At 36.9% G+C, this 20,698-nt stretch overlaps 2 protein-coding genes across 14 annotated transcripts in view; one reads left to right on the forward strand and one right to left on the reverse strand.

The window, feature by feature from the left end:
• dnc (phosphodiesterase dunce) overlaps positions 1-4,128 on the forward strand; it is a 212,451-nt gene extending 208,323 nt beyond the window's left edge. For all 13 annotated transcript variants that reach the window (XM_018459686.1, XM_018459688.1, XM_018459679.1 and 10 more), the window contains one exon: positions 106-4,128. In XM_018459686.1, coding sequence (XP_018315188.1) covers positions 106-911 — 806 coding nt within the window. In that variant the 3' untranslated portion in view covers positions 912-4,128. The remainder of the gene's footprint in view (positions 1-105) is intronic.
• A 5,258-nt stretch (positions 4,129-9,386) lies between these two features.
• Positions 9,387-19,813, reverse strand: LOC108730141 (uncharacterized). The gene is made up of 4 exons (XM_018459644.1): positions 19,690-19,813; positions 15,077-15,349; positions 10,785-11,009; positions 9,387-9,893 (listed from the first exon to the last, which is right to left on the reverse strand). The coding sequence occupies exons 1-4, from the start codon at positions 19,811-19,813 to the stop codon at positions 9,784-9,786; spliced, it is 732 nt and encodes a 243-aa protein (XP_018315146.1). The 3' UTR covers positions 9,387-9,783.
• Between the last annotated feature and the right edge of the window lie 885 nt (positions 19,814-20,698).

Genomic DNA, 20,698 nt, shown 5'->3' on the forward strand with positions numbered 1-20,698 from the left:
TATTTCTCTGTCGAAAAAGAAAAAAATATCTGCAATTAACGTTCTCGTTGCTTCTGTTTTTTACAATGATCAGCAAATTAATGATTCGTTTTTTCTTTTGCTCAGGTTCCGAGCTCGCGTTGATGTACAACGACGAGTCGGTGTTGGAGAATCATCATTTGGCGGTCGCGTTCAAGCTTCTGCAGAATGAGGGCTGTGACATATTTGTGAATATGACGAAGAAGCAACGGCAAACGCTGCGGAAGATGGTCATCGACATGGTCCTCTCGACAGACATGTCGAAGCACATGTCGCTGCTGGCCGATCTGAAAACTATGGTGGAGACGAAGAAGGTCGCTGGTTCCGGTGTGCTACTGCTCGACAATTACACCGATCGTATTCAGGTGCTGGAAAATTTGGTGCACTGCGCCGACCTGTCTAATCCGACGAAACCATTGGCTCTTTATCGACGATGGGTGGGCTTGCTGATGGAGGAGTTCTTCCTGCAAGGCGACCGCGAGCGGGAGCAAAACATGGATATTAGTCCGATGTGCGATCGCCACAGTGCAACCATCGAGAAGTCGCAGGTCGGCTTCATCGATTACATCGTACATCCACTTTGGGAGACCTGGGCAGACCTGGTGCATCCAGACGCGCAGGAGATTCTGGATACTCTTGAGGAGAATCGCGACTGGTATCAGTCGATGATACCGCCATCGCCGCCGTCCGATGATCAGCAACAGTCAGGGACGAATGAAAGTCAACAACAAGATAGGATACATTTTCAAGTGACATTGGAGGAGGGTGATGAGACTAGTGAGGCTGTAGAAGGTGGTGACACAAGGGGCGGCGATGACGGCGGTGGCGGTGAATTCTCCAGCGAGGATCCGGGCGGTGAGACGGAGGAGAACGCCACGGAGGCTGGGATGTGACGGAGGCTCGCTGGTATTTGCAGAAAGCTCCATGAGAAGGTACAACAGAGTTGGTGGCGAGTGCGTCAGTGACATTCGCACCTAGCCGCGCCTAGTCGCCGGTCCTTTTGTATCGACCTATGCCACGTCGGCTGGACCACGAGGGAGGACGGCGATTAAGATGACGGGAGCCGTCTCGATCGAGCGGCAAGAGACAACGTCCCGACGACGACGGAATTATTGTTCACGAAGTGCGAAGACGCTTCAGGATCGTTAAGTTTCGGCTGGACCGAATCAAGCGACGCAAATGGACGAAGCTGCACGTATTTTGTCGTCGTCATCGTCACCGTCGTCATCGTCGTCGTTTCAATTTTGTCTCCACGTTTCGTCTCGTTGAATATTGTCAAGCGGGAGGGGCGAATCTCTTTTCACAAAGTACCTGCGCAAATGAAAGCGGCAACTGTATGTTTGCTATGTCGAATGGGTGGCAAGATGTTTCTTTTTTTCATTTATACACGCACACACACCGAGGATGATGATGATCAGCACACGATAATTGTCCATTGTGTACCGATCGTCATCTTTTCTACTGATTTAACGACGTTGTGTCGCCGTCGAAGGCTGGAGGGAACCTCTCTTCCAGGACATGCAGGATCCTCAACAACATATCAACAATGTACGATATACTATGGATTCTAACGATGCGTATTAGCGATACTTCCGAGCAGATCGATGTCTCTGTCTTCTTCTTGGATTTTGAACGCCGCGCGGAAATTGTTGACACGTAAGCAACATTTGAGACTTGTATTTGCGTACGACGGAAGTTTATCAGTTTGTTTCTAATTCGTACGTTACAATGTAATGTCATAAGCTCAATAATGCGTTGCATTTTCGTGATCTAATTTTATGAATAATTTGATCAACGTTTCACCATTAGTCGATATTCAAAATTATCCGTATTATGGATCGAATCGAGCTTAATTCCGTTATCCGAAATGCACGTTATACCGAAAAGGAAAAGACGACGAAATTAGAAAACAATTAAACGAAAGGATATTCAGTTGCAGTTAGGCGCGTTCATCCTTTTAGTTCTTCGACGGTTATTCGATAGTCACCTACTTATAGAGAAAGAGATACCTGTCTTTAATCGTAAGATTTTGTCATGTTCGCTTCGTAGACGTAGACAAGTTCGTAAGTGAATTGTTCGTAATCGAAAAACGAGAATCCAAAAGTAGCCGCGTGTCTATAAAGGAAATGCTAAAGCAAATACGTAGAGTATTACCCGTTGTCTGTATGATTTAAGCGAAAGAAGTGAGGGAGGAGTCCATTTCTTTTTCCCATATCATGCAGTTGACGGGAGAGCACCGAGCAGCAAAACGAGGGGTATCGAGATAAGGGTACAATTAATTTTAATACACAACCATATCAAGAGCTGGTCTTTTAAGTTTGTATTAAAATTAATTACCAGAGCCGCGAGACGCTTTCTTGCGATATATATGCAATACACGCAAAATACACACACAAACACACATACACACACAACGTACAACATACATATTTAGTCGACACAAACTAAAATTAACGTAAATTTCAATGTTATAACTTTGTACTCAGCAATATAACTGTTATATAACACCATGTGTTATATATTACATTCATATTGTTGAGAGTGCGAAATTATAACATTGTTAAGTTACTTTTAATTTGTGTCGATTGGATAATAACACAAATGCAGTACGTACAATTACAATGCGAGCGAGGATATATATCGATAGATGTTTTTAACCAAAGAGTAATATAAGTGATTGTTAAGTCGATTGCCGAGCGTGCCATTCACCAATACGTCTTTTGATGACGAATAATCCAGCGACAGTCCTTGGAATTTCGCGTGGTATGTTAATCAAAGGGAAAAGTGTCTTCATCACGGATATCCATGAATCGCTCAAATTTGAAAGTTCGTTCGATGTTCAAAACCACGATTGCAATCCAAACGAATTTGGAACGCTGGTGAACGCCAAACGTTTGTCACTGTTTTTTAATGTATAAGTTATGCTGATGCATCGTGAGAATAATTTTCGTCTTCTCTTGGATTACGAGTCGCACGAAAATCTTTTAATTTTCGGGGGAAAAAGGGGAAGCAAAGTAGTCATCCGTATTGGTGGAATGGCGACAATTTCGCGCCTCGATGATATCAGGGAATTGAAATGGAAAACGTTATTAGCGACCGATGAGCGAGTGCATCGAGGATCAGCCTAAAAACAAAATTAACGTTTCACTAATATTCTAAGTCGTAAGCTTGCCATCGACTGCGCGAAGTAGGAAAAATTCGAGTCTGATCGGAAACGTTTGTAAGCGACCGGTAGCTCGGGCTCACGTAATCGTACATTTCTTATAATCACGTTAAGGGAAATTACCTAAATCATAAAAACAGAAAAAAAAAACGGAAAAAAATACTACAAGGAGAAAGCAAAATCTCTATGTGTGTTGTAGACAATGATCTAGTGAATGTTTTGGTGCTGGCCACCAAGCTTTAGCGCGTAAGAAAAACTCGAGGTTCACGAGAATCCGCGATTACATTGTTAAGTCGAGAAGGGGGAGTTAACTTAACGAAGTTTTTAGGGCGTAAGCAACGAGGTTATAATAATAATAATATTAATAATTAAAGATAATAATCATAATATTAACAGTAATAATAATGATAAGCGCGATATAAGAAAGATACTGATTTATTAATGTTAACGATAACACTCGTTGCGCGAACGAATGTAATCGAAATCATGTTCGCTTCAGCCGTCGGGGCAATGTCGTAAGAGAAGGAGAAGAAGGAAGAGAAAGACTATAAAGTGTTATCAATTATGTACCTCTGCACTGACGTCGAGTTTGAAACTTGGCGAAAGTATTCGATTAGACGGCGATTTTTTAATTATTTAGCACGAGTGCGTCTTTGATTGTATTTTTGGCGTGGACGAGCGGAAATGCACTCGTTCTTTCCGTAACATTTTTTTCTTGTTGCTCGTCTCGATGGATCTCGCGAGTGTGTGCGCAGGTACAAAAATAAAAAAACAAAAAAAAAACGCCACAAAATATGATTTTGTCATACAAATCTTGTTGGATCATCGTGATTTGTCACGCTTCTAAAGCATCGTTGCTGGAGCAACGAAATGTCTTCTCTAACACATACAGTCTGCCAGTTGCTCGTTAAGTGTCCAAAAAAATAGAAGGAGGAGCCAAAGAAAAAGTACACTGTATTCTGTAATTGATGATTTAATGATGATTTACAAGTATAACAAATCACGGTGATTCAACAAAATGTGTAACAATATTTAGTAATAATAGATTGGTAATGATGGTGAGATGGGGAGAGAAAAATAAAAATACCTGTTTGATTGCTGGACAGTTAAATGAATGTATTAATATCGTGTAATCGTCGTACGAGATATATGTGTAATAAAACATATTTATTGTCGGAAGTCTGGATCTTTCTTTTCTTCAACCCAATTGAGTAATCACAACAGTGTTTTTTAAACCTGTATAGACATAAAAATGTTTGACAATGCAACATCATCAAGATTGATGTATATTCATCAAGACAAAAAGAAAATAACAATCTTTTATAAATTAACTTTTTATGATTAATAACTTTAAATGATAATGTATAGATCAATCTGATTAATAAATTTTTAATTCAGTCGCAACTGATTTTAGGATATAGAGGAAAGATGGGGTAGATTGAAACCACAGAGTCGTCTTAATTATTTGTAAATATATTATTAAGTATAACATCTATAATATAATAATAATGCAATAATGAAAAACCATTTACATTAATAGTTATCATTTACATTAATAGGTAATATTGTAATCCAATAGTAAAACACTCAGTTATGTATAGATTCTCGATAGCCTTCAAGCATGATGAACTTTAGAGTAGTAGTACCATCAGATCGCGCGTGTTACAGTGCAGAACATTTTCCGTCCGACTGTCCGTAATTTTTTTCCTCCTATCAATAATACATACAATAGTTTTGTCGCCGTCTCCCCTATTTTCTTATTTGATAATTCACGCCGCGCGCCCACACGCACATACGTACATACAGAATAAAGCCGATATTCCTCAGAGAAAATGTGCCAGGCATCAGGGGCTTTACACCGTGCGATTATTCCTAATCTATCGTCTCGTTATTATACATCGGGATGCCTCAAATCGTGCGGTTACCTCCGATTGAAACTCGAACGATAATCAACCGCCAGGGCCGTATGCCTCGACAGAATTTCAAGTAGAACACAAGTCATCATGACATTAAAATGATTCCAAAATGATTACTAAAGTTATTTTTAATCAGTAACGATTCATTTTAATGTTATTTTGACATTATCGTGACTTGCTGTTCTGCTTGGGGATCACATGTCGCAAATCCTACAACGGAAAGAGGAAGCCTCGACACATCCGGATTTATTCGTGTTAAACAAAAGTTCCTCCCGCACGAAATTGGCCGAATTCCTCCGGACAAATATACCTGAGTGCACCGGCTCGAGAACGAAACGCCGATAGAAGAAATTCATCTTCGATTCGCAGATCAATTTGACGCGTGCTCATAAATTGGTAGCGCTCTATCGGCTCTCGCCCCGTCATTTATGAAAATCGATTAAAATTACCAAGTAACTCGCTAAGAATTAGAGACGGTAATAGTCGTTGTGTCGTGCCCTACAGGTAGTGACGTGTGCGCGTGTTCGATTACACTGTATAAGGAGAGCAGAAAGAAGCCCTCCCGCGTTACGTTATAAACATCTGGATTATTTAACCGCTTAGAGTATCCGCCACTTAGTTCGCCCTCGTGGATGATATCGAGACATCCTTCTCAAATATATTGTACATTCTGCGTGTCGTCGTTTTGCGAAAATCTCTCCCTTGAATCTCTTCGCCACTCGTAAATATGTAAACAAAAGAAAATTAAAAGAACAAAATAGGAAAGATTGGTGATAGCAACACGTCCTACGCATTTGATTTGGAAGCTTAAAAACAAGCTACTTCGATGCAAACTCGAATATTATTGCGCGATGACAGAGGCAACTTAATAGCGATTGCGAGTGCAACTACATGGATTACGTTAGTTACAAGAACAGAGCTTAATCTCGTCAATGCGACTGACGTCGGCCGCACCGGTTAACTTCACAACAATAAAAACATAGTATATATATATATTTTTTTTCTCACAATATAATTTATCTTTAAATATTTCTGTATATTTGTATAACTATGTAACCTTCGATATAAATACCCTGAAATCTACACTCTCGCGATCACTATCATAAAATTGAATTCACCTCCAGTTCGCTTTTTTCATCCTCTCTCCTTCATCTTCTTCTTTTTACAGTGAATATCGACATACACGACGATATATGTATATTCGAATCCTTTAGAGTCTACTATGTACAAATAATCTCCTGCAGCTTTTTCGATTCTGGGCTGCAACTTAAATGATGGCTTACTGATACCAGCGAAGCTAGTTAGGAATGGAATGATACAAGTTTGCTATATTACAGGATACTAATTGACAGAGAGTACGGAACATAAATGTATATATTGGGGATCACAGTTTCAAGGAAAAATAACAACTGTATTTTTATGGTAGTTAGAGCAGCCGACTCTCTAAAGTTTTGGATTTTTCTCGCGAAACTTCGCATACGGTAAATAAAGAAATCGGAGTAATTACAATTTTTGTCATATTAAGAACATAATTGCAAAGGACTATAGTAAATAAAAAATTTAGAAAAATAATCTTTTGCGTACCGCAAAAGATGAAAGATTAAGCACGGCAGGAAGAAATCGAATGCTGATCGAGTATATTCTACTATCCTTTCGATCGTCGACTATATCCTTATCAATTCGTTCGTATATTTCATTCGGTTTATATTTATCGAATAGTGTACAATTTATAGCCAACATCGAATTGTTGCATAATATATTTATATATTTATATATTTGTTTGTATATCTAACTGCCCAAGTAATATATGTATAATCGATTAATACGCAGTCGAATACCATTCTCGCTATCCGTCCTCTGCGAGCAGAGTTCTTAAGTAAAATATTTCGGATAAAAAATATGTATATTTTGTCGACATGGTGGTTTCTGTTAGAGGATCGTATCAAACGATCACAATGTCATTTCGTAACTTTTTCTTCTTTTTACACAATAACTCTCAACGTTTTAAAATGTATTTAACAAAATCCGATACACGGTCAGCTTAAAATTAAACAATTTGTTAGTTTCTCAAAAGATTCGTTATATAAACACTAGATTTTTGTTTGTTCATCTCTATATATATCTTTATTGAATCATTATTTCTAAAAAAATCACATAAAAATCCAGTATCTATTTTACTATTTCAGACTCTTTCACAGAATATATCAAATTATGGCTAAATTTTACGGAAGAAACCTGAAAGTTATTTATTATTATAACCCATGCAGTCTAATCTACTGCCTATTTTCTCTTTTGATACCGATATGTTGTATTGATGTAAATGATCTTCCGTCGCATGATCATTTGATAATTGAATCAAATATTATCTTCAAATTGCACTTCTTTTCTTATCTTATGTTTTCGACATTTCGATTAGTATCGTGAAGAATTATATTGGAGTGAATAAAAGTGATTATATTAAATTAATCAACCGAACATTTGTTCGATATTTTTAAAAATCCAGAATTGAATATCTTTAACTATTAGCGTAATTATTTCTATTTCATCAATCACATAAACAATGGTTTATTCAGTTATTATTTCATTATTCAATTAATTTCATAAAAGAAAATGGTTGATGGCAGTGATATTTCATGTTTATCTCAGATCGTTACCATTTCAAGTCCTTGCGCTGCAAGTACATTTTCGTTACGACTACGACACTCGGAGTAGGATCGCGCGACCGAGATTTCCCGATCACTTCACAGAAATTCTCGGTGGCGTACAGTAAGTATCGACCTCACATTCATCGCACGAGGATTATAGTTCAAATGGCGGATCAGTGTAGTTTTTACAGAGTGCTTACAGGCTAAACGCTCCCTCTCGATAAATATCTCTCCCGCGCGAGGTGTACAAAAGAAAGCGAAGAATTCTTTAGGAGCAAGAGTCCATTTTTTTGCCCTTATACTAACAGCGATAGTAGTAATTAATTACAGTAATAATCGTTCGTATGATTTCTCTCTTTTTACAGCGGCTCCTCCACGGCAAAGAGCGATTCATGCCACGAAGCTTTTAACAGAAATGCGTATAATTACAGGTTGGACGTGGCACACATACAGTTCTCTTATTCTTCCCTAAATAAGTACATGTATCGCCCGTCGCACTTAGAAGCGTCGAACGCGTCCAGCGAATGTGGCAGTGGCTGCGGAACTACTTCTAAGTAGTTATAGATCTATCACTTCTTTCTTTCTCTCGTTCTCTCTCTCGTCCTCTCATTCATTCTTTCTTTCTCTCTCTTTCTCTCGCTTTTACTTCCTTTCGATCTATGAGCAACACTCATTTCGTATAATATTGGCCCCAGCACCCTTATTATTTTCTTTTATTATTACATCATCTCACGCGACGACTAGTACAAGCGTTAGGAATTTACATAGCATGAAATTAGTTATTATTAGACAGTTTATGGAAAATATGCTTTCAATAAAGGTTTGTGTATTGGTATGTACACACTCAAAGAATTTATCAATTTTTAGCTGTTTATATAATTATTTAATTTATCATTTAGCTGTTATAGAGCAAAATTAAAGAGTGAAATAATCAGAGTCAAATTAAGTAAATGTTAGGAAATCATGATTATTTACTTTAATATATGTACACATATATATATATATAAAGTTAACGTAATAAATAAATACACCTTTTATAATGAAACACCATAAAAGATAAAAGCACATAGAGCCCGAATGTGTCATCCTTTATTTCCGGTTACGACGTCACGGAACTAGCGGCTCTTTTAACAAAACTCAATAAGCCGTCGTTGGGTTTTCCTTACATCTTCAAAGGCAAACGTACACCGTTATACAATAACACAAATCCACGCCGACTCTACATCCGCCACGCAACACGTTCTCGCTTCGCCTTTTTCATAGAAAAACATAATAAATCCTCCAATATATAAAGAGGCAACACAAACGAAATATTCATTCGAGGGCAATAAATACGGCATATTTTCACACTGCGATCACAGTTGGGCATGGTAATTAGAGGACAATTTTTGCAACTGCGGTTGTATCGAATTGAATAACAATTTGAATGAGAGAAGGAGAAATATTTTGCAGCTGCTGCGTATAAAACCACGTGCAACAAATAATGTTTTTCTTTTAATTACAATTTATGAAAAGATACCGTTATGTGTATAATAACGGTACAATAATAAAATGTTCTTTAATTAATTATATATGTATCATAATTTTATATTCTTTTTTACAATAAGATAGTTGAGTTTTGATAATTCAATTTTTGACTTTTTCTTCAATAATAATATTATTTATCGATCGATCTCTTGCGCGTAGCGGAACGTGTGTAGGAAGTTCACGTTTCATGGACGCATCGAATTTTATATACATTCATAAAGCCTCGCTTCCACACTTGGCTCTGCCACATTCGCGGGGCTGGCACATGCATTTCTATATGTATATATACCTTACCCGTTTTCGACTTGTCTCTTTTATTTTTCTTAATCACTTCATCTATCCCTGCGTCATAACGCAGGCATTCACTTATATCCTAAGATTGATTATTTATAGTTTACCTCACCGTACCAGAATGTCAAATATAATCACCATAAATGCAAATATTTCGCAATAAGAGTCTTTGTTCTTTCAACTATATAGCCACAGGTGTGTGGCGCGTCTCGGCTCAGTGGCATCACCTCGCGATGTATCTGGCGAGAAGGGCTCCGAGGAAAACGATGTAGAGAAGAGACATTGGCACCCGAAGTGCCCACGTGGTCCCCGACGAAACGTCACCGCATTGAGCTAAAACATAATCAGTATTTCTCTTAATAAAATATAAGAATAAAACATATAAATAAAAGAATAAAATATAAGAAAAGAGAGAAATCTGAAACATCGAAAAAAATTCATTGGATCAATAATTAATTGTATAACTTCATTAAAAATTAAGAAAACTCAGTAAACACATTTCGATAATTTTTTTACATCCCATTAATTATAAAAGAATAAAATAGATGACTTATTTGGCAGGAAATCAGGAATAAAATTTTATTTAGCCGTATTTAAATAAAAATTTATTTCGGTGAAATAAATATATTTTTATATTTTATATATTAAATAAATATAAATTTAAAAATTAAAAAAAGATTAAAAAATATATATTGTATTCATAACATCTAACTTTGACCGATCATTGGCGCTCTCTAACGTGTATGTATGTTGTACATTTACACGGTCGGATTTTAATTCTCATAAATAAATTTTTAAGTATCTTTTTCTCAGTACAAACATGTATTTTCAAACTTTTAAATTTCATTAAATTGAGAAGAATTTTTCTTATCAGATGTGTGGATGCGAAATCGCAGTATTATTTAATAATCATACTTGATAAAAAAGAAAAAATAAGAATTATTGTACATTGGAAAAAAAATTTACTAAATCTTAGCACATATTTCTTTGAATAGTACCATAAGTAAACATTTACTCAATAAAAAGAAATAGTTAAATCAAATTAATGTTTTTTGTATCAAATAAATATATGCTTATATTTAGTAAATATTTACTTAGAACTGTTCAAACAAATATTTATTAAATTTTAGTATTTTTTGTTTAGTGTAAACAATTTTTCATAAAGAGCGAAGCTCCAGCGAGAGAGTAGAGTCACGTGTCGAGTTTGGAATTAACAATGCTCACCGTACGACGTGAGGTTCACCTGCCACGAGACTGGATAGCGATGAGAGGCTCTCGGACAGGAAGCGAGATGGCCCGTCACCGAGAGTTCACGACTTCCTGTCGTCGCGGCGGACGCGCTGTAAACGAGGCAGTAACGCCCGACGTCGGTACTAGCCACCAAGTAAGCGGTGTCGTTCTCCACCCAAGTTCCATGGCATAAGTACTCTGGAAACGAGACGGCATCGGCTGTGAGCAGAGATAAAGAAAAAAAAGAAGAGAAAGAAATGGTAGCGTGTTGTTTCGCGAGTTGTTCTCGCGCATTACAGACTTTGCGCTAAAAAGCATCGCGCGCAAAGTCGCATTAAACTTCTCGATTTCTTAAAGTACTGCGAAAACAGAGGCAAGATTATGGGCGTCGTAACTTTGCGCCCATAGTATATAGGGAAAGTTTTTTTTAAGACCGTTTAAAGAACCGACGACAATAACATGCTAAGCTACACGGAGCAAATTTGACGGAGCAGATGGAAAAAGGCCATAACTCGTTAATGAGACTCGGTGTTATCTTCGTCGCTGGCCAAGTTTGTTTCTCAACTCTAAAAAGGACATCTTTTTGTATGTGGATATTACAAAGAAAATAGTTCGCGTACCAAGAAATTTTCCAACAGCACCCCATTGCCTGGTGTTATTTTGAAAATTACTATAGATTACTATAAAAAGGATGTGAAGTAAAAATATTAAACGATGATAGTTATGAGTTATTTAGTTATATTAACCCTTCGGAGTTGAAATGGGACTATTACCACTTAAATATAAATTTCTTTGTAAAAAATGTCAAACAATTCAATTTTCTTTGCTTCTCTGCTTTGAATTATTTTTACTAAACTATACACTTACACTGCAGGAAAAAGTCTGATTGTATTAACTGGAATTCAGGTTGAAAATGGACAAATCAGAATTTTCTGATTGAATCTATTATAATTCTAGTTGAGATGTATAAACAGAATTCTAATTAATGATTAGAATCTTCTGATTCGTTCATTTTCAACCAGAAATTTTTCTCAGTGTAGTATGTATGTATTAATTTTTTATATCATTTTAATTTATTGAGATTAATTAGTATCTTTTAATTAACATAAATTAAATGAGTCTTAGGAGTCCAATTTCGGTAATTGTGTTACAGATTTTGACGGAACATTTCTGGAGGCATACTTTGTTTAACACTTTGTTTCGAATTATTAATAATAAAACTGCATTGTTTTATCAAAATCTACACTGTTGGATTTATCGCTCGTAAATTTTCATGATTTCAATTGTGGACGAGATGATCGTAAACCTTCAACCATTCAATTAACGTATCGGATGAAGGGCGGGAAAAAAATACGATTCGATCGCTCGAGGAAGCTACTTTTATGTCATTATTTTTACGGCACTTGTTCCTCCGCCTTCCGGCCATAACAATGCGCGCGAGAACGGAAGAGGAATAAACGAGGGCCGTAAATCCTCCCGACACATCGATATCAGTGACATTTCGAGCGACGATACTCGATCGTACTTGCGAGATAGTAAGATGAGAATTTACTGCGGTCGCTCGACAGCTCGTGACTTCGCGTAAAGAGGAAACGCGAAACCGCGCATCGTGTTCAACGACAGGCGATGGCACGTATCAATGGTAAAAACTAAACGTGTTAAGCGCGACATTGATGTATCAGAATAAATGTACAATTTTTTACCTGCTGTTCATCTGGATACGAATACGACGGCTCGGGAAAAATTAACGATCGATCATCATACGCCTATCTGACGAAACGATCCAATAGATATTAAAGTGATCGAGTAATTTTATTCCCTGAGATGTGGCAAAACGGTTTATCTTACTTTGTGCCGTAAATTGGCGTCTCTAGAAAATGCCGATTCATAAAACGCGAACGTATGCGGATTCTAAAAGTGGAAATATCGTCGGTAACAAAGTTCCAAAATGCGGTTTTAAATTCGTCGGGGATTCCGAGATTAGAGCGTAAAATTAGTCGAGAAAGTCAACGGAATTGAAACACGTGTTCCCATTGTTTTCCTGCTTGACGGAACGATCGTGATTCCGAAGCGAGCGAAGAAGATTCGGTGGTACGACGCGATTAACGATCACGCTGGAGAAGTCGCGATGCCCGACGTTGCTCTAAGCCGCGAACCGAGCACACCGAGCTGTTTATACGAAGTCTTAATGGCTATTCTGCCTTCTCAGCGGCGTTGTCCTCGTCCTCATCGCTGGTATCTATGTCTCAGAATACAATCCCATGTCGACAGCCGCGAGGCACGGGTCTCGAGTGCTTAAATCCTCGGTTGTGTCAACATGTCTCGGTAACTCGTGCTGCTAAAATAATTCCTGGCTACGAAACATCTCTCTCTTTCTCTCTCTCTCTCTCTCTCCCTTTCTCTCAGTCTCTTTCACACTCAGCACCAAGTTCTGTAACGTATCAACGTTTTCGTGGATTACAGAGACACCATCGACTTCGCACGCGCTGCGCATCTGTATTGTTTGCTTCACAAGGGATTTAATCCGTCCTCTATCTCTTTCCGGTGATCCAATTAATCTAGAAATCGCCCCTAAATTATTTTGGAACCACTTTGTTATTATTATTGTTGTTGTCGAGTTGAATACGCGGCTTACACTGACGTTGATACATAGAGACGCTAAAATAGGAGAATCTAATACAATAGGAATAGAGTTATTTGATAGATTGTGTACGAATACGTAGATGAATATTATGCGATATATTCCGTCGAAATTAATGGATCTCCGTAGTAATAACAATGTATATATAATTTATTATCAGTTGAGTTAGTTTGACTGTAACGGGGAAAAATCCTGATTTCTGGTCGGAACTTGCGGATCCGAGTGACCGAGCGACTCAGAGGGACAAAGTCAAGACGACCGGAGAAGCACGGCGGAAGAACAGCAACAAACGCGCAATGTGTCAATTTTTATGTATGGAGTCAAACGAAGTGCACAAAGTTAGCGCAGCCGTAAGCAAGCGCTATACGCTGGCAACCGTGACGCCCGCTGCCTTTCCGCAAACTAACTATCACCACTTGTGATAACTTTGCGCGAACTAGGATGGGACGAGACGAGAGGGAGGTGCGGGTAATCCGATAAGATGTTCCGGGCGGACGTGCTCCAACCCGTGTCGAGTCTCCTATTTCTCCCTTGAACATCCTGGACGTCGAACATTCAGTTGAACCACGAAGCTTTTCCCGAATACGTCGAAGACAACGAATGACTGCCTCGAATTTTTCAAACCGTTCACATTGTCCCCGAAAGCTTCTTAAAAATCCGTTATAGTTTACAGAACCGCGAATAAGAGAAGCTCAAAAGATTCAAAGACGACGACCACGTCTGTTAACCATGCCGACCCACATCACATGTCGAGAATCCGTCAAAGTTTGCGAGCGCTTTCAAAGCTCGTCTGTCGTGGGTGAAATCTTCTCGTCGCTTATCGGACATCTCTTTGGTTAACTTCCTTTAGTTAAGTGAATCACGAGGAGAACGAAAAGACTCTCCGTAACGTACAAATACCATTGTAGAAAATAAATCGCTAGAAATCGCGGTCAAACTATTATGGGCGGAGTCAAAGAGGGGCAGGGGGACTGTGGCCCTAAATCTTATAAAATAAATATAATTAAAACCGTTTAAAGGGATTATGTTTAATGATTATTCACAAAAAATTTTTAGAAAAGAAGAAAAAATTGGAGGTAGTTATACACAAATTTTCTGAGAATCCAAGATGGCTATTGTTGTAAATTTAAGTTTTTCCAGTTCGAAGAATCGATTTACATTTTTTAAAGAAAAATAAAATAAATCAATAAATTCAATATATGTAATTTTTTTATTTATCTGCTAGTAATTAATTAAGAATATTATCAATATAAAACAAAACAAATCTAATAATCCATATCACTCGATTATCCCGGATTAAAAAATTTCAACTCTATATAATTTGGCCTCCTCTCCTCTAAACAAAATTCTGGCTACGTCTATCTAATATAGTATAAATCAGTTTCTTATGAGAAAATAAATTCTAGAATAGAAAAAACATTCCTAACTATTTCTTCAAATAGTAGTTATTATATGACAAATAAAAATTGAATTTCGTCGAGTTATACTTCGTGGTGCACAAATAAAATCATATAAATAATAAAATTTTATTTCCCATTGAATTTTATGTGCATTATCGTTCCTAGATACTAGGGAGTATTATAAAATATAATGTAACAACGCGTGCGAAAAGCGGTATATATACAGCAGATAAGATAATCCTTACCAGATAACGCCTCGTCGCTGCAAGACGTGGCGAACTCCATACGATCGGGTGTCCTGCAACCGATGTCCAATCTACGTACACTACCGTGATGGCACTGGGTTGGGAATGCTGTCGAGGGCACTCTCCCATCGTGCACCTCCGCTGCGTTAGCAACGTTCTGCTCGCCGTCGACGGCCAATACGCTTTCAACGTTGTCGGCATTCGGTGGCCGAAACAACGACACGATCTCGTAGCGACCGAGATTGGGGCATTGTCTGGTCATCGGATCGGATGCTGAAAACACGAAAAGCTCACTTAATTTCATATGATATCATTATCTTAATTAAATCATGATCTAGCAATTTCAATTGGTACGATTTTTTTATTAATTTCGATAATATTTGATCAAATAACGTATAAATAGAGCAAGGAATTATAAACAAACTGTCCTTTTCTCATGTGTGAAGAAACAGCCATTAACTTTCACGCGATCCTCCGGCGACAAGCGACAGAGGATCGCTGCTTACATTGTAGTGTAACTTTTAGCCGAGCAATTTGATATGCGATCGACACGCAGTCGACGCGTTCCACACGGTAACGATGAACGCGTTCTACTTTGTTCTTATAGGAAATTAGTGCAACACGATCTACGTCAAAGTGAGAAGTCGCTGTTTATTACGTTTACTATCAAAATGTTGAATCTCTCGGGACGATCCATTTAAGAAATTCTATGCGAAAGATTCGTTTTTATATATTCGAATCTTTTTACTACTGTTTATTATATTTACTACATTAATTACTATTTCGGCCAGGACTAAAAGCTTTGAAAATTATTTTATAGTAATAAGCATTTCCACCTGACAATAAGTTTTCCGCTTGAGTAGTAGAGATAAGGGCATAGTGCGTTTACAAAATAATGTCATCATTTAAATATTTACTAAATAATTAAATAATTAATATAACGTTACTCACATATATTATATAGATATAATAGATTGTGCATTTCCTGATCTTACAATTAGCGTCTATGGTTTGTTAAAAAGAATTGAAATCAGCATCTCTCTACTATTTGATACTTGAGAAAAAGAGATAAAAGCGTTTATTTTTATTCTAGGGCAAGCCCTCTAACATAAAAGTAAGAAAAGAAAAAGAAAGTACAATGGAAAGAATATACAAAAATCTGCAAAGTTTAGCAAAAGTAATACAGCATAAATAATACATGAAGAACAAAAGTATGCGGAAATACACAAAATTATGTAAGACAGAACTAAACACGCAAAAAAATATTTTGCTGCTTCAGCTAGAATTATAGCTGTTTTTTGTATCTGATAGAAAATTATGTATCATACGTATAGAATTTATAGCACAAATCTAAATTCTATCTCTGTCATCTATATGGTTAGGTGCAATACATATCCAATATCGCAGTACTTGCTAGAAATTTATCTATTTTAGCTATTTTTTGTACTTAGATAATTTTCGCTATAACTCCAAGATCACTTTTTTGAGTGAAATAATTAGACAAAATAGTAGTAATAGAAAATGTTTAAGATTATAAAGATAGTACAGCAATGATAACATATGGAATAAGAAAAAATAAAAACAATAAATTGAAATGGCAGAAAAAAAAAGAATGATGACGCAGCTAGCGAGAGAGAAAGAATAATATATTCAAGCTATCTCACGCTTTCTAAATCGATAATGACAACTTCACATAGGAATGTGCAGTTTATTCTTATTACGTCTTCTAATGTATAATATTCATTCGAAAGTTTATTTAAATTTAAATAACCTTGATTGAAAAGTATTAAAGTTACGAAAACGAGCTAAAATTAAGATGAGAGATATTCTGCATGCATAATAAAAATCAAATTATATTTATTTAAATAAAATACGTCTTGAAATTAATAAAAACGGAGTATATATGAAAATAAAACGGAGTATACATGAAAGAACGGATTCGTTAAAATATTTAAAAATTTCGATACGGCTCGATACAGATCTGAAAATAATTTTGTCGACCTACACAATAATTGCATAGAAAAACTAATTGCTAAAATGTCAAAACGCAGCATTGCTCATGCTCGAGTTTTCTACATAATTATTTTGGTTGAGCCAACAAAATTATTTTCCAATCTGCATCTACCTAAATTTTTAGATATTTCAGCAAAATTGTACAATACTTTGTAGAAATTAGTATTTTAAAGTGACAGATGAGAATGACATTAATATCGTAGTCTAGTTACATGCTGAAAAAAATTGAGAAATGCTATTTTCACACGGTATAACTTTTAGCCGAGCAATCTTCGGTGGTAATGCGCGCGTGTATCTAAGAGTGTACCGCGACACACAAAAGAGAAGACGAGTGCGAATGTCGGCGCGATAAATTCCACACCGACAGCGCGGTGGAACGGCTCCGCTTCGTCAACATTGCTGGAATCGGCTAAGGAGAAACTGAAAGGCGAGCCGAGTCTACGAGAGACTTTATGGATCCGGCATATGATCCTTTATGCGCTCATAAACCCGCGCTTCGCGAATTGATTGTTAAACTCCACCATTCGCGAACTTCTCGCCGAATGCGCCCGCGCGCTTCTCTCGCAAGTACATAGGTACTTTCCATCACCGGGTACATGGTACAGACCCCCTTCGAAGTACCTTTCACGTACAGATTCTTGGACAGATTTGGAGTAGATTTATCCTTCGCAATAATGTCGAGGCATCAATCATTCTTGAACTACGGCATTGAAAATCTAGGAAATTTCATGAAACAGCCTTCGGGGCAAAAATAGATAACAAAACTTTGTCCCTCGTTTAATTTTAGATAAATTTTTCACTTTAAAAGACTCTTAGGTTGAGGATTAGTTACAAAAGTATTTAAAGTCGAATGTTGGAAGCTTACTGGAACTTTCATCAAGCTTCCGCGGGAGAAAAATCGGCTCCGAATTGACCGAGGGACCTGCGTATGAAGCAAAATGCGTGAAATTTGGTACGCTTTATATACGTGGACGCGTTTGCTCAAAATATACGCGAATCCATATATGAGTAGAAAAGAGCTCGTAGGGTCGAGACAAATCACGAGCCCGTATGAATTGTGTGTATTTGAGTGAATCGTTCGTAAAACCATCGTATATTCCGACGTCGCTAGACTCACGGATGTCTAGAATTGGCTTTAGAAGCTAAACAGGGCGCTCTTTTATTAGACCACGAATCACATTTTATTCGAATACTTCAAGTAGATCTGATATACGATATACATATAATATACGTACACGGTTGCAAAGAGTACAATGTGATATATTTTCACCGGTAAGATATAATTTTCCAGATGAGAAATCCAGCGCGAATAAGTGCATCAGTACTGCAAAACTAATCTTACGGTGCCACATTACGAAAACGACACACTTACGTATTGTACATCCAACCCAATTCGATTACCTATATTTTTCACAAAAATAAACATATTGTAAAGAATGTTTTTAATCAAAACCAGATATTAAGAAATATAACGGAAGATATTAAGAAATATATCAAGCAAATGTATATCTTTATTAATAGAAAAATTGTAAGCAGTGGAAAAAGTATTGAAAAAGAATTGAAAAAAGAAACTGGATATGCTATACTCAAAGTGGCATCGAGGGGCTAATACCTACTTCATACATGCTTCAGGTGCCTATTTAAAGTAACGGTAGAACATTTGTGAACATTTTGTTGGGCAAAATGTATCGAGTCTTCATTCTGTTACGCACGGATTCCTCATGATTCGCTTATCTCCTGTCAGAATAACTCGATAAGATCAAGACAAACCAGGGGACGCGGGCAATGAATCGGAAGAATAACGGAGGGTTCCATCGAAGTCGAATTGGCACCAAAGCGCTGGGAGGCCGACGCAAACCCGGAAATCACCTTCGAGCAAACGTTTCTGATTCTGGTTTCCGGTCGCAACGCGGAGTGCGGCCGAATTTCCAATCTACTTAATCTTGGCTTACGGCGAAAAAGAAATGGGTATACTATTTCACGATCCCATTATATCGACGCCCTTTGCAGTAATGGATCTTTCGCGAATAGTGGAGAAATTTTACGTCCATGGAGTGCTCGAATACGATATTATTTCGCGCACTTTATCGCGCTTCCGTTCGCATCGAAGCGAAAGCGACATCGAGGCGAATGGAAAATTAAGAAGCCGCGAATATTAATCGAGTGATAAAATGCAGCTGACTCGCTTTAAAAAGAAAGAGAGAGGAGGAAGAGGGGGGGGGGGAGGAAGGGAAGACTGCTCTTTGACAAGTTCCAAAAGAAACTGCAAGTTAATTTGCGAGCCACCTCATCGGAATATCGGCAAATTAATTTACCTTCGATTAATTACGGTTGTAATATCGACAAAGCAAAAATGCCGGGATGCATTAATGGCGGGACCGGCCGCGTTTAACTGCGTTAATTGAAACTGCAGGAACAAACATATAACACGATCCGTCAACTGAGCACTGTTAAGCGTAATCAAATTTGCGTATATTACATTCGCCGGGCTCGGGAAAGTTGACACCCCGCATTAAAGCCCAATTAGTTACTTTACTGCTGCGACGTGATATTGCAACGACAATGCGTAATTCGATTAGGAGATCGGAAAATTTACTTACTGATGAACGTCGTGTACGGCATCGTGTGCGAGTTGAACGTGCTCGAGTTGCATATGTCGTCGGGCTGCTGGCCCCATTCCGACAGTTGCATCTCTATTACGTGTTCGTCCCTTCTGTGGAACATGACGCATACGTATCCGTTCTTGCTGAAAAGGAACAAAAGAGTTAGATATCAAAATAATTGAGAAAGACGTTGTGAAAGTTGAACTTTTCATATATATAAAGAATGATTTTGTTGAAGTATCTGAAAGTTTAAATAGAGATACAGATCTGAAAATAATTTTGTTGAATCATCAAAATAATTATGTAAAAAATTCAAGCATGAAACAATGCTGCAAAAAGTATTGACATTTTAGCAATCAACTTGAGTGACCTACATAACTATTTTGATGATTCATAAAATTAGTTTCAGATTTATATCTAGTTAAATTTTTCAGTATATCAGTAAAATCGTTCTTTCCATGCATAAAAGAGTTGTTTAATTCTTAGTACATACAATAATTTTCCGGTTATTTGTTACGATAAGTCATTTAATTTTAAATCGATTTTTATCACTTAATTTATAAGTATATAAAAATTATTAAATAATCCTTACTTCAAGATGACCAATCGTCCCAAATTAGGAGAGACAGTCCTAAATTTTAATTCTTTATTTCACTTTACAACGTGTCCTAAATTTTGTTCTAAATTAAGGACATGATTATGAATTATCCCTCTTTTAAGAATGAAAATAATAAATGTGACATAATAAATGAAAATAATAAGTGTAAAATATAATTTTCAACTAACATATAAAAAATTTTATAATTTTTTATTTAAGAACTCAAATATTATTCATAAAATGCCTTCAGTAGAAAAATACAATTTTAAAAAATAAAATGTGACCTCGTAACTTGATGTAATTTTTGTTATGATGTCATGTAATGTTATGCATTAAGTGTTATTAGTTATTTATAATATAATATAATTATAAATATAATAATATAATATTGTTCATGTGTTTCATTAA

The sequence above is a fragment of the Mycetomoellerius zeteki genome, unplaced genomic scaffold, assembly GCF_001594055.1.
Source record: "Mycetomoellerius zeteki isolate Tzet28-1 unplaced genomic scaffold, Tzet1.0 scaffold85, whole genome shotgun sequence".
In the NCBI taxonomy this organism is placed as follows: Eukaryota; Metazoa; Arthropoda; class Insecta; order Hymenoptera; family Formicidae; genus Mycetomoellerius; species Mycetomoellerius zeteki.

Bases quoted from the DNA above. Each gene is read 5' to 3' on its own strand.
- LOC108730141 (XM_018459644.1), bottom strand. From the start codon at position 19,813: ATGTTCCACAGAAGGGACGAACACGTAATAGAGATGCAACTGTCGGAA. The intron at 11,010-15,076 runs GTAAGGATTATC...CTCTGCTCACAG, and splicing joins CAGCGACGAGGCGTTATCTG to CCGATGCCGTCTCGTTTCCA. The intron at 9,894-10,784 runs GTGAGCATTGTT...ATTATGTTTTAG, and splicing joins GGTGAACCTCACGTCGTACG to CTCAATGCGGTGACGTTTCG.